General features: G+C 36.2%; 1 protein-coding gene across 1 annotated transcript in view; it reads left to right on the top strand.

Moving 5' to 3' along the window:
- The window catches only part of galntl6 (polypeptide N-acetylgalactosaminyltransferase like 6), a 295,980-nt gene that overhangs the window by 115,770 nt on the left and 158,245 nt on the right, over positions 1–21,965 (top strand). The window contains exon 5 of the mRNA XM_015345359.2: positions 11,424–11,590. Within this exon, the coding sequence (XP_015200845.1) occupies positions 11,424–11,590 (167 nt within the window). The remainder of the gene's footprint in view (positions 1–11,423; positions 11,591–21,965) is intronic.

A 21,965-nucleotide genomic window follows, 5' to 3' on the forward strand; every position in this document is an offset into this window, starting at 1 on the left:
GTGTCTGTACACAATTCACGACAAAAGCCACATGCTGTACAAAATAAAGTGTTTTTTAAATCTGTGTTTGGAATGTGGAAATATCTTTCTGTTGTCTGATGGCAGTGAAAACTGGGTCTTAAGACGCCTAAGAAAATGGAGAATATCATAACAATTCCAAAGTGTACCAAAAGATATTGTTTGAAACCGTGCCAAGAATTTGCATTCTGTGGTGACTTGAAGACTAAATTTTCCATGAGCCAGAGTAATTTCAGGGAAGACTTTAATTTTTTATGTCATCATAAAAATTGAAAGTTTTCTAGCAGAAAAATGCATAATTTCAGGCCTGTCTATGACAACCCAAAAGACACTGATCAAATGGATTGCTGAAGAAATAACTTCCCACATTGAGCCTGTGGTTGAGTGCAGCTTTTTTTTTGCTTGTGAGGTAAAGAAAACAACTGACATTTTCAAAATAAACCAGCATTCACTTCTGTTGCCATATATTGATGAGATGGAGATTCAGTAGGGAGGTTTCATGGCTTTTAGAGATGTCAGCACAGATCAAAACCTTTGATGCAGGTTGTGATGTGAGTGATTTTTGATGTCTGACTACAAAAGAAAGCTCATGTCTCAAATGGATGACAATGCTGTAGTTATGGTGGGTGAACCATGATGTCTCTAAGCTCTAATTAAAAAGGAGGCTCTTCATGCTCTGATTTTGTACAGTTTTGTTTACAGGTTAAATCTACTTCTTTAGCAAATTTTTTACATTTTTTGGCAATTACCCAGTGAAGCAAACACAGTGAGGTGATGCATTTAATTGTGGTCAGGAATCTTCCCTTTCCCGTGTACACTTCAATGGACATTAAACTGGGAGATTTCAGGAGATTCTCAATGGCCTTGTTTGGGATAGAGGAAAGTGTAAACAAGTTTTCATACCACAGCAGGATTAAAAAAAAGCTTCTTAATTTCATTTTTCAGTATGCTTCTCTCGTTGCACTGTCAGCATGACTGAGATTCTCTGAGGCATACTGTACTTCACAAAAAGGCTACTGATGGAAAGCACTGCATCACGGAAGTTCAAACACCATTGAAAAGGACTGATGATCTGTCTAAAGAAACGTAGTTTGAAAGGTGTGTTTAATTGTACAGGTACTGCCCTCACTCAGAAGCCCTGTAAGACAAGGTGTGTGCCAATACTTCACAACACCATGCAAAAGGATGGCCAAAATTGATGAGTCTGAGGTTAGAATCAATAAAGACCAGTTTCATACAGTATCTTGCACCTCATGTGCAGCTTTTATTCCCCGATATGGTCTTTTTTGTCTCAGAAACATATAAACGAATTCAGGCATCACCTGTGTGGATGCTTAACGGGACAAACACATTCTGACCCAGGCTTTCTGCCCTCTTACTAATATCACAGACGTTGTAATGAAAACTGTGTTATAAATGGAAGAATTGAACACCAGGAGAGCAAACCATGCTGCTGCTCCTTGAACTAGTGAAAGCTAAGTAGCAAAAGAAATTTATAAAAATGTTTAATAAATACGCCACAGATTTTTTCACTGAAAACAGGAAGTATGGACAAGTTTTTAAAAAAAAGATTGGATGTGATTAGTTTGCTCAGCCTCTTGCAAAAGAGCACAGCCTAATGTCACAAGAAGAAAGCCAACGTTTCTTACTGCAGTGAAAAAAAACATGTTGCTGATTGAATTGTTTGTTTTTATTTTAAATTTAAAGAAAATGATTGCATCTAAAGAATAAGGAAAAATGCTCCAGGGTGCTAAACTGCATCCAAAGTGGATCACTACTGACTCACATTTGGTTCAACCTATAGAGAGTAGAGTAGAGGGTTTATTGCCATCTGTACAGGTATATTGGAATTCTTAATTGAGCACTTGTAATGGAGAAAGGAATGTTTTAGAAAGTCTAATAGTGGCACATTTTGGGCCTAAACTTAGACATGAGGGTTACAAATGAGAGAAATCCAAGCCTTTGGTTTCTTGTAGCCAATTGAACCTGAGGATCTCATCCAGTAGTTTCTTGAAAGAAGCCGGGGTATGTACTGTTCTTTGCCAACATGTGTCTCTTTTTTTACTGAGATGCAAAAAAAAACCCTTGCTGAAAAAATAAAATCATAAAAGGTATATGTTCTAGAACAGGTTGCTTCCTCATACTGAATTAAGGAAACAAAAGAAAACTAATTTATTGTAGTATTTTGCAAAGCCATGCAGTGTCTACTGGCTTCAATTTAAGTGATGTGATCCTTCAAAATTATAGAAGTATAATTTTCAGTTGTAACTGAGCCTTTAATCAAACTGAAAAAAAAACCATCATAATACCAATGAGGAAAGAGTATACAGAAACATCTGATATGAAAAACATTCACACATTCAACAGTCTAGAAAAGGATATATTCTTTATTGCATATTATAACAGAGAATGACTGGCTTTATGTAAATGCAATTCATGATTTAGTATTGCTGATTAATTTAATTTCTGCAGTAAAATAAAACCTTATCAAATGAGTAATGAATAACAGTCCTCTTACAATCTGATTTGTGTTGTTTTCTATTTTTATCATTATTAGGCAGTTTATAGTTCTGAGGCTGCTGCTGTATAAAACATTTGATATTAACTGTAAAATTACAAACTATAAACTAAATACATAGTTTTATTTATTTTATAATGTACATTATAATTGTGAAAATAAGTATTGTACCTGTATCTAATGGTAGAGAACAGGCCTAACCCAAAAATGAAAAATGCTAGGTACAGTATCTATCCCATTTGTAGAAGTAACAGTAGCTTTTTGGTCTTTGATTTTGTAAATCATTTGTTGTGTGAAGCCCAATTTTTCAATTTTTGCCATAGAAACAAGATAATTACTAAAATTACTTAACTGCTGTTTATGAAAATTAATACTGTATACTGTATGTATTTGTTGTAGTATCATCCCTGTGTCAGTAGTTTAGGTAACCTTCTCTCTGGTGCATGTAGCATGTGATATTTATTTCTTAAATAATTTAATTCTCTGCAAAAAAAAATTTTGACATTGATTGCAAACATTATCTGCTGGGACACAAAATGTATAGTCATGACAAATGCTGTATAAAAGCCCACTGTTGCTCTTTATTAATTTCTTTCACTCTGTTGTTAATATTATTGTGTACAGTTAGGCAGTTTCCTTTTTTTATCTGTGCTGAATATTGATGATTAATACCAAAGCTAAAACTTTGATTAAATATGCACCTGTTTAAATATTTTTTACATAATTATTAAGCCTGGACTCGTTGTGAATACCCTGTTTAAATACATAACACCGTAAAAACATCTGAAATAGTCTAAATTGGAACTTGTCCAGATATGTCACAGATTTTGAATATTAATAGATACAAAATAGCAACAGTTTACATAGAGATCTAATCAAGCCTCATATACAATTCAAATGTAGTCCCACAGCAGACAATGAGTAACGTTTATAGTGTGACTGATGACAGCCAGTCAACACAAATGATGTTTAACAAAAAAAATATTTCATGTGATTTTCGGTTGCCTAAGTGCAATAAAAGGCTCAATTTATAATTTTTCAATTTTCTTTTATCGCCAGCTGTTGTGTGGAAATTGTGATCGTCTAAGTCAATGGTTCTCAGGCTACATTAATTCAGTGTGGGATCTTGGCAGACCACATAATTAAAGTTTTAATTTAAAAGAATGCAGTCAGCAAATACAAATCCCTGTAATAGATTAAGTTTATAATATTATAATCAGATCAGCAGTTTGTCATACATTAATAAGCAATATTTTGTATTTTTAATTTATTATAAAACTTGTATTTCTGATTTCTTATATAGTGTGCATAGTTCTTTATGTGCCACCAGCACATTTACTAATAGGAGAGTTAAAATGATGTTCTATAGAATATTGTTACTTCTTGTCTTCATCATTTGACAGCAACACTAATTTATTAAGAGAGACATATATATATATTCAATTGATCGTTTTAGCAAAACAGAAGTAGGCTTATAGTAGATCACCATACAAGGCATTACAGTGCCTTGCGAAAGTATTCGGCCCCCTTGAACTTTTCAACCTTTTGCCACATTTCAGGCTTCAAACATAAAGATATAAATTTTTTATTTTATGTGAAGAATCACCAACAAGTGGGACACAATTGTGAAGTGGAACGAAATCTATTGGATTTTTGAAACTTTTTTAACTAATAAAAAAATGAAAAGTGGGGCGTGCAAAATTATTCGGCCCCTTTACTTTCAGTGCAGCAAACTCACTCCAGAAGTTCAGCGAAGATCTCTGAATGATCCAATGTTGTCCTAAATGACTGATGGTGATAAATAGAATCCACCTGTGTGTAATCAAGTCTCTGTATAAATGCACCTGCTCTGTGATAGTCTCAAGGTTCTGTTGAAAGCGCAGAGAGCATCATGAAGACCAAGGAACACACCAGGCAGGTCCGTAATACTGTTGTGGAGAAGTTTAAAGCCGGATTTGGATACAAAAAGATTTCCCAAGCTTCAAACATCCCAAGGAGCACTGTGCAAACGATCATCTTAAAATGGAAGGAGTATCAGACCACTGCAAATCTACCAAGACCTGGCCGTCCCTCTAAACTTTCAGCTCAGACAAGGAGAAGACTGATCAGAGATGCAGCCAAGAGGCCCATGATCACTCTGGATGAACTGCAGAGAACTACAGCTGAGGTGGGAGAGTCTGTCCATAGGACAACAATCAGTCTTACACTGCACAAATCTGGCCTTTATGGAAGAGTGGCAAGAAGAAAGCCATTTCTCAAAGATATCCATAAAAAATCTCGTCTAAAGTTTGCCACAAGCCACCTGGGAGACACCCCAAACATGTGGAAGAAGGTGCTCTGGTCAGATGAAACCAAAATCGAACTTTTTGGCCACAATGCAAAACGATATGTTTGGCGTAAAAGCAACACAGCTCATCACCCTCAACACACCATCCCCACTGTCAAACATGGTGGTGGCAGCATCATGGTTTGGGCCTGCTTTTCTTCAGCAGGGACAGGGAAGATGGTTAAAATTGAGGGGAAGATGGATGCAGCCAAATACAGGACCATTCTGGATGAAAACCTGTTGGAGTCTGCAAAAGACCTGAAACTGGGACGGAGATTTATCTTCCAACAAGACAATGATCCCAAACATACAGCAAAATCTACAAAGGAATGGTTCACAAATAAACGTATCCAGGTGTTTGAATGGCCAAGTCAAAGTCCAGACCTGAATCCAATCGAGAATCTGTGGAAAGAGCTGAAAACTGCTGTTCACAAACGCTCTCCATCCAACCTCACTGAGCTCAAGCTGTTTTGCAAGGAAGAATGGGCAAGAATTTCAGTCTCTCGATGTGCAAAACTGATAGAGACATACCCCAAGCGACTTGCAGCTGTAATCGCAGCAAAAGGTGGCTCTACAAAGTATTAACGCAAGGGGGGCGAATAATTTTGCACGCCCCACTTTTCATTTTTTTATTAGTTAAAAAAGTTTCAAAAATCCAATAGATTTCGTTCCACTTCACAATTGTGTCCCACTTGTTGGTGATTCTTCACATAAAATAAAAAAATTATATCTTTATGTTTGAAGCCTGAAATGTGGCAAAAGGTTGAAAAGTTCAAGGGGGCCGAATACTTTCGCAAGGCACTGTATATTATTGGAAACATAGTGCAATCTATTGGTAGTGAAAAAAGCCAACAGAATAGGTTCTTTTCACCTATAATGTCTGTTTTGAAATGTTCTGTGTTGGGTGTACCAAAGAGCCAGAGCACAGGAACTCCTGAACAAAGAATGGAGTACAGAAAGCTGCTTTTACTGAGAAGCCAAGTGAATGAGTTTTTTATTTTCCTTTGTTACACTCAATTTTTTATATATTTTGCCAGTGTTTATATGATGTGAGTTTCTCGGGCTTTCTGTTTTTTAAACTATAGACAAGACGTTTTAAGAACCAGTTCCCACAATGCTCATCCTTGGATTACCACTGATGGACAGTCCTCACCAAAAAGTAATTTATGTCAATTGTTCCCCCAAAAATTGCTCAAATTCTGACAAGTACTGTATATTGGGAATCAGTAATAGACTGCAGTCTGCAGTCAGTTCAGTTCATTCACTCAAGGACATTCTTGTCAAAACTCTCCAAAGCAGCTTTGGCCTTGTGCTTTATTTTATTGTCCTACTGAATTTTTGACCCTGTTTAAGATTCTTGGCTGAGTCCGGAATTTTCTCTGGGATTCGCCTGCATCTTCCAACTCCCTCTCAATCCTGACAGTCTTCCCAGTCCCAGCTGGTGAAAAGCATCCTCATAACAAGATACTGCATTTCTATACCCGATATTTAGGATGGTGTTAACTGGTTGATGATCTAAGCAGGGTTTGAAAAAGTGCCGAATTTCCCATTAGGCACTTTAGGCACTTTAGGCACAGTGCCTATGGGCTACAAACATTTTAGGGTCTACAAAGGAGGGAAACTCTAGTGACTACTGAAAATCGAACTGAACGACATGCTTGCGATCAACTCTAGGTGCTCCAAATCAATAATTATACACTATCTAGTGGTTGTTCTAGAAACTAGAAGTATCGAAGTGATGGTACCACTCTTTTTGGGGTGGAGTGGTGGCTCTGTGGCTAAGGATCTATGCTTGTGGCTGGAAGGTTGCCGGTTCAAATCCCGCAGCTGGCAGAGGAATGCTACTCTGTTGGGCCCCTGAGCAAGGCCCTTAACCCCAACTGCTCCAGGGGTGCCATACAATAGGAGACCCTGCGCTCTGACCTCAAGCTTCTCTCTCCCTATCTGTGTGTCTCATGGAGAGCAAACTGGGGTATGTGAAAAGATAATTCCTTATGCAAGAAAGTGCCTACAAACTCCAAAATCCGGCCCTGGTTTTGATCAGACATAAAGCTTTACATTTTGACCAAAATAGTCCCCGTTTATGTCTGTCATCAGCCTTCAAAACCCTCTGCCACATATATGCAGTATCATTATAATCTACTCATTCATTTTTAACTGATTAATCCAATACAGGGTTGTGGAGGGGCTGCAGTTTATCCTGGCAAACAGTGGGCAAAAGGCAGGCACCCCGGACAGGATGCAAGTCAGTTGCAGGGCACACTCAGACACAAACACGCACACACTCACAAGTTATTAGCTAACATGATATGCTACTGGTACATGTTATTACCTAATGTAATAACCTAATTTATTTGTATCCAATCAATACATTTGTAACTTCTTGAGTTTGGAATGGATTGTGCACATGGTAAATATTAAAATTTTATTTGATGGTATCAAAATTGTAATCTCAGATTTAAACAGAAAATACACACTTGGGATAGGGAATTCATTATTTTTCAGTGCATTGTGCTGCTAGTTTTTTGAGTGTATTTTGTTTAGAATTCTAAACAGCTGCTTTCATGTGTGAAAGTTTTATCACCCTCAGCGAGATCTGTTCAGTTGCTGAAGTTTTTCTGATGCCTGAAACTTGAAATAGCAAGTGAGGTTCAGTAAAGATTTAAGAGAAATGCAAAACTTGATTATTGTTATAGACAGTCTTCAGCAGAGACATACAATTTGCCTTAACTGTGTGCGTACTGTACTGTATGTGACTCCAGAGAAAAAAACTTATTGTTGAATAAAATATTCAAGCAATGCACTCTTACAACTGGCATTAGAAAGAAGATATGTGTCTCACTTGCTACGGCAGAAGTAAAATTTACCTATGAGCTCAGAGACCCTTGAGACAAAGTTAACACACACAATACTCAAGCAAATCACATCACAAAGCAAGTCATGTGATAGAGAATGGTTCAGTTAGAGATTGTGCAAGGCAAAATGCGCAGTGTTTCAGCTGGCAAAGCTGGAAATATTGGAGCCAAAAAAGGGACATTTTTTCTTGGCTTGAGATGCAATGTCTTGGCAAATACATAGCAGAACCTGGCTCCAAAGAGAATGCAGGATGCCAGTCTAAAATGAAAAGTCTATATATCTAGCTGACTTTTTTTTCTGAACGTTTATTTGTAAAAATAGGCAGCAATAATGAACCAATGTTTCCTATTTGTGTAATTTTTTTGTACACAATCTCCAGATCCAGTACAAAAAGCTTAACTATTTCTAAGACAAACACCAAAAATATTGCAGCTCAACAAAATCCTGGCTGGATTGTACTGTAATGTTTCCAGTTACAACTAAATATCAGCATAATCTCTATCCCCAATAAAAAGAAAAATGGAAACTTAAAAAGGCATATTACATAGTTGTATCAATATATTTTTATTAATTGTTTTGCTGCCATTTGTGTACCCTGGGTAATCTTTTTATTTTCTATGGCAAGACAATGTAACAGGATTATCAAGCAACAGCACAAAGGACTTCTTCACCCCAAATGGCAAGCTCCTATTAGGAATTTTCCATCACCACAATCAGTTGTGCAAATTAAGTATCTGACACTATCAGTCAATTACTATGTAAATTGTTGTTTTTTTCTCACCTGTATCTCCTAATGTGTGGGTTTTCAATTTACTGTTAAAAGTACAGTCATTCTCTTGGGCATTTAGAAAGCGTGTCTCTGGAATCTGGCACAACTCCAGGGGAAATAAGCATGTACAGACATTACATTTGTTTGTGTTTATCATTGTGCCTTTTCCCAAATAAAATCTTAATAAAGCTGTGCTTCCACATAATAGGCATACAGCAGAGAGCAGTAAATTGCTTTAGCTTGTCAAGTTTGTTGCTAAGGTAAATGCAGCATCTTGTACAAACCATAAAATGCAGTCTGATCTGCCAGTTGCAACTCTGAGCAAGTGTAATTAGCAGGTAGATTCCTAAATGTTGTTTTTTTTTTGTTTAATTACTGTGTACAGACTGCCACTTTAGCAAATGATACTGTACTGTATATTGCACAGGTACAGTCTAAAGATATGCAGAGCCCAACAAGAAGCAAAGAAAAGAGCTAATTAATATGTTGCATGAGGTTAACAGTTTGAAGATGGATCTGTTTTACAAAAAGAAAACTTAACTGCAAGTGAGCAAGGGCTATAAAAAGAAAATTGTACAGGAAGTAGAACAGAAGTTTCATTTTTTATTGATCCAAGCCATGTTTAAGGTAATATGATTATTTCCACTACGAGTATGGATTACTTTTCACTTGTACAGTATATGTGGACAGACATACAATTGTACATTAGGTCTGCCTGCTACACAATTTCATTTATGTTTTTCCCTTGTCACTGTGTTTGTCATTTGCCTTTTTTGTGTCATCCGCAATTTTGATTTTCTATCTAAATCAGAATCTAAATAAGTGTTTTACAGCAGTAAGAGCTACGACACAGCAGTAAATCCCTGTGGCACATCACTGCCTACACCTGCCCAATTACAGATTGTGCCCATTGAGATAATGCATTGTTTCCTATTGTTTAACCATCTATTAATTAATGTCCATACATTAATTATGATACCTGATGCTTTTAATTCAAGATTCAGACTTGTATTGGGGACATTATCAAAAGCTTTCCTTGAATCCAAATATATACTTTTGTATGCTTGAGCTTTATTTACTATTGATTCCTTTTCCTTGATGAAAGGAGTCTAGCAACGCAGGTAAACAAGACCTTCCCTTTCTAAACCCAATAATTTCCAAACCGTTCATGTAACAGAAGTTACTAAATGTGTGAAACTGGAGTACCGTGCTGAAAAAACTATCATTCCTATTATTGACATATGAGGAGGCTATTACATACTAAAATGTTATCATCTTTCTGCAGTGATCAATATGAGGTAGCATGACAATGACTTCTGCTAAGATATGTAATCAAGCATAAGGTCCACACCCTTTGCACAGGGTCAAGGTAGCAAATGGCAACACATGGTCTTATAATGCTTATAATGTTAGTGACCACTTAGAGATAATCTTGTCAAACGCCTCCCACAGTGGTGATCACAAATTGAATAATACAAAATCCTTTAGATATAACTAGGTTGACTCTTCAAAAGACATGACACATCACTGTCAAACCCCCTTTGCTACTAACAGTCAAACCCGTACGTGAAATGTGAAATTTGTTTTTTTGTGTAATGGATGACGAGCTTGAATGAATTAAAATCAGTCTCTTTGAGCAGCATTTCCCATAATTGTTGGAATGCAATGTCATTTAAACATTCCCATTTGGAGAACTGTATGGCATTTCGTAAATGAGAAATATTTAAGAAATCCTGTATTAAATATTGAGAAAATTCAGTATTCATCTATTTTATTGTCAGTTTTATATAAAAATATTTCCCTCTGTAATATTAACAGTATATGTTGGACTAGCACTGAGCTTTTCTAAGTATCATTTTCCAAGATAGAGTATCAAGCACTGAATGTTTCAGATATTAGGAATATTTTGGTTTGTACGTTGGCTAAATCAGTTTAATGAGCAGGCCAGGCATTTTAATTTAAAAATCATGTTTAGTGAAACATTCCTTAACTGATGATTTTGAAAAAATGCATGTACAAATATGCACACAGTAATTAGAATTTCCTTTTTTCTACCATAAAGGGTGCACCTTCCTGAGCAGAAAATAAAATGCTGAAAACCGTCATTTGCATTTCTTAATTATTTAAATGAAGGGGAACTTGCATTAATTTGTAATTGACTTTGAGTGTAAGATTTTTATTTTCTCTGTGTGAATCCAGATGAAATTTCTGTAAGGTTTTCGGATAGGGTGGCAGTGTGGTTCCATGTTACAACTGGGTGATGCAATATGTAAATTCAGCCTTACAATTTTGCTGAGTTGGAAACTAGTGGTCAGTACCTGTGTGCTGCAAGTGATACTAATGAGATACTCACTATGAAATCTAACCCAAAATAACAGTTTTGAACCAATTAGAAACATTGTTCAGCTCACATGGTCTGATCATTGCACATTTCACACAGTCTGACCATTGGCAGTAAATCTGAACAGTTGATCAGTCTTACACAATAGATATGCACATTTCACGTTGGCTGTGAATATGTATTTATCACAATTTTTCAGCTAAGCTGATGTCTAATTTACAACTCAATGTCTTTCAGTTTAAAGGTGGTTTGAATATCCCATCCTTTCTCAAAGACTCCTGTTGAACACGGACAATAGTTGAAAACATCATTCTACACTGTCTTAGTGGATTAAAAAACTGAACAAAAACCATCTTCATTATTTGCAATATCATATATTTGTTTTTACTGAAAATGCAGAAGAAATATGTAATGAGTCAAACACCAGTCTGAAATATGTTAAGTACAATTAATGTCACAATACAGATGTTATGTTTTCAGTACACAGTAACAACGCAACAAAAGAAGATAAGGCTTTCAGTTGTTTTTAGCAATTGAGTCTGTGGATCTGTCTCCAGTATGTTTAATTTTTTTCTCTCTCTTATGTTCCATATAGCTGCAAGCAAAAGCTGTATTTGGAAAAGCTGCCAAACACCAGCATCATCATTCCTTTCCATAATGAAGGCTGGTCCTCTCTGCTACGAACAGTACACAGCATTATGCACAGGACACCTGACCACCTCATAGCGGAAATAATTCTAGTGGATGACTTTAGTGACCGAGGTGAGTAACACTTTAGCTGGGATGGATAATGTTTTTATCCTTTGGATGGTGCCCGATTTTTATTTTCAGTTTCTCCCGCACAATGAAACACAGCCTTTTCTGCCCTCTGCACCCCTGAACCAAATACAGTTATTCTCCTTCACAATCTGTTGTATATTTCCTTGGCAACCAACAATACTGTGTTAATGTTGTTTATACGTGCATTTACCATGCTCTGCCTACTGCATTTATGGGTCACAAATTGTTGTTTTATGTTGTTTAAATTCTACCCACACAGCTCTGCATTTATGAAAGTCAGTGGATTACCACATTACTGACCTTACAATTTCCAAGAAGTAGAACAGTCTTAGGCGTTTTATACAAAAGACATGTGATTTGATACTGCTGTTGATGCATCAACATCAGTTTTACTCAGTTGAGAGCTGACTCAGGTGAAAAGAGCAACACGGTGTGATTGATAATTATCTAAGAGTTGGTTCTGTTGCTTAGCGCTAGAATGTTTCTTGGTACTACTGTATATCATTTGTTACTGGGGTTTTTAAAGGATCCAGAGAAAAACTGGGGCTTAAAAAAGTACATGTTGGTATTTTAACAACCATATCTGGACTTGTAAGGCCTGTTTTTATTTAGGAACAAGTAATAGGTTTATTCCATGCTGAAAAAAAAGAAGAAAGAAAACACAACGTTTCGGCCGTGGAGACTTCTTTAGGTTCCACGGCCGAAACGTTGTGTTTTCTTTCTTCTTTTTTTTCAGCATGGAATAAACCTATTACTTGTTCCTTTGCAGCCTACGCATGCTGATGCAGCTACCCACCTGTTTTTATTTAGTTCGATAACTAAAATGTTTTCAGAGGCAAAAAAGTAAATACTGTACATTTTCCTTTTGGTGAAAAACGCTAGTTAATTCCGGAACCGTACATAATGCAACATCTTTTGATTGGTAGTGGGTGTTGTAGGTGATTTGAGACACCAGATTGCCAAAGCATGTTTTTTAAACATACATTTTCCAAATTCTTGATGGCTCTCCAAGATAAACTTTGTGTGTCTGTCTACTGATGATCATTTGTCTGCAGAGGGAAGTATTTTTTGAACATATGAAAAGTTCCAGAGAAGAGGACGCAATTTAGCCCATTTGGTAGTGAGTAGTTAATTGATCCAATGATCTCATCAAGCTGTTTCTTGGAGGAAGTCAGTGTATTGGCTTCAACAACATGACTGGCTAGCTTTTTTACACTCTCACAACCGTATGGGGAAAGAAATGCCTCCTATTCTCAGTTTTAGATGCATTTCAATATAGCTCCCACTCTGTGCAGTTTTGGAAGTTAATAAGCCAGTTTTTACCCCCATTCTGTTCAGTAATGCAAATAGCAAATTTACAGACTGGTCGGTTAATATACAGTACAGTAGTAGGTATAAAACCACTCTGGACAATTGCATGAGCTATCCCTAACCTTACCTTGCTAATGCTGTCCAATAAACTAATTTCCTGTCATCTACAGCCTATGGTTGTAGCTGTATGATTTTCCTGTAAACTAAAACACTATGATTGCTTATCACAGTACAGTTTGTAAATGTGTTGTTGTGAATGATAAAGTAAAGACAACAGGAGAATAATTCCACAAACTATCAAGAATTCAGATTTTTGCAGCATTCTTTGTTCTTTCAGAGTAACAAGGCTTATTTTCCATATACAATTGTCTGTTTACTAATATTTTGCATCGTTATGTGAATAGGGTGACGTTAATGAATTCCCTGGAGGTGAATATAAAGTGAATTGAATAATTGATCACTAGTTATAGATCAGACATTTTCTTCATGTCCTGTATCATAAGGCACTCTAAAATTCTTGTGTGGGTTTAAATTGTAATGGTGCAATTAAAAGCACAAATTTTACAATCAGTGAGTAGAGATTTTAGTAGTACTTCAAATAATTTTCTGGTAATTACTTTTAAAAGGGGGTGTGGTGTTTTGGTCAGGGCTTTAGATTTTTGGTTCCAAATAATGACAATTCTGCATTTCTTAATCAGGATAAAACCAGGATGAAAACAGCCAGGAGTGTGATAGCAGATGGGTGCTAAACTTTAGATGTTCTTATCCCATGTTCTTATCTGATAACACAATTGGAAGCAGAGAAGATAAGAATCACAGCAAAGCTTTTCATTCCAAACAATATAATTAACATCTAAAAAACAGACAGGTAGGCTAAAACAGATAATATCTTCTTTCTCTGTATTCAGATAGATATTTTATATTCTGGCAATATATTTATCTTAATTAATCGGGCATATGCAAATATACAGTATATTCCAAAGTCTAAATTATTTAATTTCTTGCGTGTGGAACAATTTAGTTTTTAATAATAGCTTGGCTCAGTATTATTTTCTTCCATTCAGAAGAAGCATATGTGCTGTAGATTAACAGTGACTAAAATAAAACAATTCAAAACATTAAGTCACTTTAAATGATTTTAAAGTAGTCACAAACATAAGTAGGCCTACTGTATATGCATAAGAGCAGGAAAATCACAGAAGCAATGAAATTCATGATGTTTCTTTCTGATAAATTGCCACTGCAAATGTTTTCATTTTGTTGTATTTGTTCATTTCCATTACATTTGTTTCTGCCTCACTTAATTACAAATATTAATGTACAGCATACCTCAGTAATATCAATTAGTATGCTTTAAAGAAATAACAGGAAAAAAATAACTTTTTCAGAATTCTAGTATTTGTGTTCTCATTTTTCTAGTTATTTTCCAACATCTATATAAAGCTTTAATTTGACTCCTTTTGAAAATGTAATAATAATCATACGGTATTGTTTCCACCAATTACAGGACTTCATACTAGTAGAATATTTTGAGTAATTTGCTGTATATACACAACTTCTACTCCTATCCAAAAAGTATCCTTTCAATACTTTCCTATGGGGGGCAGATTTTAAATAAAGACACAGAAACGGCAGTCTAGAATTTAATGATTGCTTAACAAATAATAGCATGTAATAAAATTGCATTATTACATATAATTAAAATGTTTATTACATAGTTGTTTATACCTGCAATGTCAAAAAACAAAAACATTATGAAACAATAATCCGCATATTTCTTCTATGACTACAATCATGCACAGTAATCAGGGTCATCTGATATGCTTTATTTGTTCCTTAAGTTGCTTGCCAAGTGCCAAGTGGAGTATTTTTATTTGAGCCAAACATCCAGTTCTGATTTTTCTACCATTTGTTTCTTTACTCAGTGGCACTGAAGTATTTTCTTCTGTAGTTTTTATTCCCACAGACCCGTAATCTGTAGAGGTGCATAATTAGCTGAACATGTTACAATTAAATTGCCTGCCACAACCACTTTTTCCAGTTTTAGGAATGTAGTGCCAGAAGTGACAATCCAAGTCAGAGCAGTTTAACACTCTGATTCCTGAATGTATGCTGCTTTCAGTCAATAATGTAGCTTATAATACCAAATTAACTTCACTCCTGTTTTCAAGAGAAACATGCCTGTCGAAATTAATACTATATTCTAAATTTTACCCTCTGATGTTAAATAACTGTCTGTATTAACACATTTGTGTTTCTAGTCAAGTAAAGTATATGAAGAAAATAGTACTTTGGTCAGAAGTGTACAGTAGGTTTTTAAATTTGGCTTTTGCATGTGCTTCAGACTACACAATTCGGCGGATGGAAATTAATATACACAGCATAATAGCAGTTTTCTTCTTGCAAGGAGGATAACAGCAAGACTGTCTGGGAAACAGCCAAGCAATGAATGGCATTAATGCCTGCACAGCTTGAGTTGCCCCAAGTAAATAGTTATGTGAGCAAAAGAAAAATTAAGCAACACATGAACTCAGAAAAGGCCACACTGGAAACCAAAATTGCCTTGTTACCTTTAAATTCACTGTGTTCACCTAAGCCGCTGCGAAAGGTTGAGAACATGATCCTCAGATCTATTACTAACAAATGATCTATATGGACTTTATGGCCTCCTCTCTGGTGTACAGTAGCTGTTCTTAAGGTTCGTGTACGAACACGTGTACGATACACAGCACAGGCTATAGAAACAGCTACCCATCTTAGCAAAATATGTCTCCATTAAGTACAGAACATGCATGCAACAAGGAATGCAAGATGTATTTTCTTTGTTAACAAAACAGATTCACTCTGAGCTCTTTATGTAAACTGCTAATTGCAAAACAGCCATGCAAATGATTAATTGCAATAGTCTTCACTGTCATTCCTGTCATTGATAGTTTTAGTTTTTAGTTCCATTGGTAACATTTGCTTTTAACTGATCTTTAATGCTTCAATGCTTTAATGTTTAAATCATCGTTAATGCTGATTCATGATACAATTGTATACTGTTACAATTTAGTATGTTTAGTCCATTACAGTTGAGGTCAAATTACCATTCTAATTCATAGGATAAATATATTTGGTAAATAAGGCAAATTAAAGTTTAGAAATTAAGTCCTGACACCCACTTGTCCTGCAAGCATATTTATAAAAGTGTGATCATATGGCTTCTTTGTTCCTGGCACAGTGTAGTTTCAGAATGAAAGAAAAGGCAGCGCAGTAACAGACACAATCATTTATTTATAAAACCTTTCACACAACGGAAAAAGCACTGATTATTAATTACAAATATTTATAATAAGTGTGAGTAAATAGGAGGCTCAGTCTTTTACAGACCCAAAACGTGGTTGTCTGTGTCTCTCAGTGACAAACAGATCTCAACAGCATCTGAAAGATACAGTATACGCAGTAGAAGAACTGTGAAGCTGGTTCTTAGAAAATAGAAACCCCAATCCAGAGAATCAATTAAAAGTACTCTCTAAACTGTTACTAAACTGGAGGGAACATTTATTCCTATTTCAAATAAATGCATTAAAATCCAACAAGAGGTTTCTGTCGCCTAGTGGATACCAAGGAAAGGAAATCAATAATTCCACAAATAAGAGCACAGCCCTTTTTCTAACATTAAATTCAGTCTTTTCAGACCTCAAATACCTGAGAAGTTTTCTATCTTCAAGAAGGCTCAAAGCCTTAGAAATCTGGCCAGTTAAATACGGCGCCCACTCAGATTCAGATGCTGATTTCTTTTTTAAGAGTAAGAGAGTATTCTAGACTGCATAGACCAGTCATTTACCACTTAGTATATTATTTCATTGTTAAACTAGGGCATCAACCACACAGTTTGTACATTTGTACCTCCATGTAAAAGAAGGATTTAGGTGATCCACTGCACTACAACAGCTTTCCTTTGCTCTGTACTGAACTAAGTGGTGATCAGAATGCTCAGTAGCTGTACATTTATTCTTAAAGGTGTCCTTAATGCCTTTGTCATGCACCTCTGTGTTTTTTGCCAACTGGCTGGCTGACGAACCACAACGGGTCAATCTCAATTCCTCACTAAGCAACAAGATCCATCTAAAGATTGTTTCTACCTTCTGTACTGCTATTTTACACTGCATTGGGGTAGATGCCAATGTTCATGCATTTCGTCTTATTTAATCTCAACAGCTGTACAAATAAAGCAGCACAATTTTCAAAAGTTTGCAATTCTAGACTTTTTTTAACTAAATTGTTAATGAAGAATACAATTCAGGTACATCTTTACATACTGTAACTCTCACGGCAGATTACATTAGTTTTTAACTTCGATAATATGAGGGTTGAAATGAGTGGGCATTTCAGGCAAGTGTAGGGTTTGGGTTATATCATCCAGGAAAGGATGACTCTACTTATGTGTTTAGTTGCACATTAAATGACAAGATTAAGAGAATTTTCCCAGTCGAACAGGTTTTCTTACAACTCTTGATCTGAGTCACTTTTTTTAATGCTGCCATATGCAACATGGACCACCAAAAGTCTCTGACAAAAAAGTTGCAGATAAAAGTAAATTATCACTGGTCCTAAAGTTCCCTTGGGACCCAAAATCCAGCACTGACCATAAGAAATGTCTAAGTAGTGTGGAAATGCTAACCCTAACCCTAGCTGGGGTTTCAACAGAGCAATCTGGCAGTCTGTCCCTGAAGCCCCTCCAGTTATCAGATTTGAAAATGTTCCTGAGATTAAAAAGTATGAATCTAATACAAACAAAACCATTGATAAAAGCTCTTGAAAACTGATTGCCTTCAATAATTGGGTTCCATTGGCAGCTTTTGAAGCAGGTGGAAAATGCAGTAAAAATGGTATTGAAACGAGCAGGCATTTCAGGACACTGTATGTTTTGGGTTACAAGATCCAGGAAATGTTGACTCCACTTATACTGTATACCTTCTCAAAAACTAGAGTTTTTGCACTTAAGTATTACTATTATGAAAGTAAAAAAAAAATAAGCTGAATATACCCAAATAAATGAAATGTTAAGTACAGTATTTATTATTTCATACAAAAAATTATAATCATAAACATTGTTCACTTTGTCTCTTAATTAAAGTAAGAACACCAATTAGTGAGGTATATGAATGATTGATGAATCTAAACAGTGCTCGCAGATGTGTATATTTTGATAGAGCAGCAAAAATAACAGAAGCGAACGATGCATTTCAACAATTAACACTTGCTTAATTGCAGTTTTTTATTCAAAAGTAAAATTTACGGTCACTGAGGCACAGTATGTAAAGAAAAGCAGCAATATATACTGTATGTTATATATACTGTCAGCACCTGTAAAATGACTGTGCCCTTATATATTGTTTTGCATCAGCTGCAGTGGGCTTGAATAATTGGACTTGGGCATGGCTCTGATTTCCTTGAGATTTTGTTAGCCTGGAGATTGTGTCAGATATGCAATTACATTGAAGCCCCATAGTCTCTGATGCCTGCTTCGTACAGCTCGGCGAACAGTAGTTTGCACTCAAGCACTGTGACAAGGTACAGTATTGCTTGACACCGTCGTTTTGTAGTTTCCAGCTGACTCCCCATAGCTTTAAGGAAGTCTTTAAATGAACCTGAAAGAATTCTACTTTTGGCTCTCCTTCACTGTGACATTTTAAGAGGCACAAAGGAGACGGCTAAAGTATTACAGTGGCCCAGTACATTTATTAGGCGTATGGAAAAGATTCAAAGGTTGCTTCCCAGGAAGCTGTCGTGGCAGCAAGAAAGTCTTCCTTTGCCCTTAGGGGTTGTACAGAAGGTGACCTCTCAGACAGCCACACAGAAAAGAGCAACTTCAGCATTAACGTCTTTTCCGCCTCAATTGCTTACATCTGTTGAGCAATGTTGCTTATTTAAATGCCTTGACATAAAGAATCCCTTTCCAGACAGGTAAGGCCTTTCACTGTTTATTATTAAATGAATCTGAAGCACTTGTTCCAGAAATGGAATATGATTGTTTCCTTTGTGAGCATGTTACTGTAGAATAGCTATTATACAGTATATGCAGTGTAAATATTATGTTTTACTCTGTTTTTGAGATATCTTACATTTGTAGCACAGACACACAGTAAGATATTTCTTCTCATTCCTCCTGCAATGATTTCTGGGATAATAGATTGTAATTTTTTGCAGTGCACTTTAGTGCTTGCATCATGCTTTTTTTTCATCTCCCAAGTTCTGTTTTTAATTTCCCTGGCTTCCAGCAGACTATTTTGTCACACACTCAGGCAGTCATGCTGAGCTTTTGATGGTGTTGATGGTGTCTGTGTGATTATGCATAGTCCTAGGGAATCACTGATAATGACTAATTGCCCTGAAATTGGAGCTCATCCTACTGTAAAACACCCAGATCTCAATTGGAATTATCAACATGGAACACCCTGGCTCCATCAGAAATAACATTTAATAGATAGAAAATATGTAAATCGATAATATAAAGTCTGTTTCTTCATTGCACAACACATACTGTGAAGAATTCTAAATTTCCATTTCAAGTACTGGGTTTAGTCTCAACGCTAAGAACCTTGTGCATGGTACGTTTCCTGTATCATGCTCAAATAGACTAATTTTATATAAATATAATCAATAATAAATATCCTTTCTAAACTTTTTTACCACAAAGTTTAAAATAGAGTAAGGCTCCTGTGGTGTTTATCAGCTCTTCTATTGTGTATCTGGAAATATAACATTTATTTCTGATTAAATGAACTCCATGATCTACACATAATTGTTATTTTTTTTATTTTGAGGACTTTGTTTATATTTCAAACAAGATTCATCTGTTTCATCGTAAATAGAGATAGAGAATTGTGCCCTCTGTATTGTTGATTTTTGGACAGTTTAAAAAATATATTTTTAAATATCACTCAACTTGTTGTTACAGCAACACCAGTATATCAACACAACCAGTTAAAATTGCAGCATAATAGTATCCTTTTCTTCACATGGCAAGGCAATGTCCGACACTGACAGCTAAAACGGCTGAATCTTTTCAGTTTTAACAGAAAAGACGGCAAAGGATCTGTTTCATGCATTCACCCTTCTCAGATTGTTACCAAAGTAAACATCAACCTAATGGACTTCGGAATCAACAGTGAAACCAGAACCAGAAATCACAAATGGAAACTAAGGGGAAAGTTCAATTTCAAGTTCAAGTTTATTGTCATTATAGTCATATACAGGTATATGGTATAATGAAATGCTATTTAGCTAGCTCTCAGGAGGTAAGAAGTACAAAAAAAGCAACAACAATACAATTGTACAAGAAAAGAAAGACAGAGACAACAGGCAATGTTGTTGCCAAAGAAGAAGCATTTTTAAGGAATTTTCCAGAAAATGGTTGCGAGATTCTGGAACAAGCTGCCCAGCCATGTTGCCAAAGCTGATGCCTTGACTTCCTTTGTGGAATGGCTGGATAAGATCCTCAGATCACTCAGGCACTAACAGTATCACTTGTGCAACCAAATGTGCAATTGTTTGGAACCTTTCTCCTACTCTGTCAGATGAGTCAGTGAAAAGAGGTTTTGAAGCACCTTGCTGTATGAATAATGAAACATGTCCATAGTATCATTTTAGCAATTCAGTGCAAGCTAAAGGTCATGGAAGGTACTGGGATAATCTCTAAAATAACTATACTATACTGAAGATCAAAAGAAATGTATAACTGCAACAGTTTCACAAAATTGTTACAAGGCAAATGCAGGAAGTGTATTGACGTTTTATTGAACCGGCATTACAGGGTAAATCCATCAAGCCGATGAACATTTTTCTTCAATGGGTGTTTTCTAGTCACAGGCTTGTAGCATGTGTATGATCACCACTGGAAACAGTACAAGCTGTATTACGTGCATGCTGTGTGTGAGTTTGCATAGTCTGTCGCATTCCTCTTCTAGAACCTGGCAGTCACATGCTAGTTCTTTGGCTCTGAGCCCTACTGTATGTGGTATGTCTAAAAATGTTCCATGGGACGCAGGTCTTGTTAGTATCGCGTCTTTGGCAAAATTGTCATGATCTCCTCTCACAGTAAAGCCATTGTTAGCATGAAGACATGTTATCCTGACAGACATTTCTCACATTGGGATGAGTCAAGATGGATGGATGTCTGCCCGTTATGCCTTCCGGCTTGTAGTGGGAGCAACATCCTGTTGCTGTTACCGTAACATTAGTGTTTTATGGGACAGGGTGGTTAGCCTTGTGTCCAACCTCACGAACCCGCTACCCTGAAATGATGAGTCTCATGCTCTACCAACAGAGCTAGTCGGGGCCCGTTGAGTCAAGAGGAGGGACTTTAAATGAGGTCTCAGAACCTGATCCTTGTCATGCTGTACAGTCAGTCACTCACTACAAAGTGGAGTTCTGTTGTAGTCAGGCAATTCTTTCCAAACATTCTTGAATATTTGCATTGATTTTAGTGAATTGTGACTCTTGGTTAGATTGTACCAATCATCAACAGACTGTTTACCTGCATTGTCTTTCTGGGTTCTTGCTGTGAGCACCCCAGATGTTGCACAGCTGTTCACTGACTTTTGTCTAACCTTCAGCATACCAATGGCACAAAGGCATTACTCTTGATATATTACTCTTTCCTGATTTGCAACACAGTTGATGAGTTTAAATCACCTCTACCAATTAACTTTCTCACTAGTAAGGGGATAGGGTGCTTGTGTGCTTTAGTGTTTCGTGATCAATCATGAACAATTAATTAATCACATGACATAAAAACATTTAAGCAATATCCAAAGTCGTTATACTTATATTTTCTATAAACATGCATACAAATGATAGTGATTTCTTTCAATGATCAGTATTCTGAGTGATTTGAAAGATGTGCAATGTTCAGTGTAATGAGTTTTGCAGAAGGCATCTAATCTGGCCTGAACACAGTAGACTGAGGTAGCCTGTGAGAATGGTGGTAAATGCGTAGGATGGGTCAGCAAATTATACACTATACAGTATATATATGTAACTGTAAGGCTTTATCTAT

Source organism: Lepisosteus oculatus, chromosome 1 (genome assembly GCF_040954835.1).
Source record: "Lepisosteus oculatus isolate fLepOcu1 chromosome 1, fLepOcu1.hap2, whole genome shotgun sequence".
NCBI classification, from domain to species: domain Eukaryota; kingdom Metazoa; phylum Chordata; class Actinopteri; order Semionotiformes; family Lepisosteidae; genus Lepisosteus; species Lepisosteus oculatus.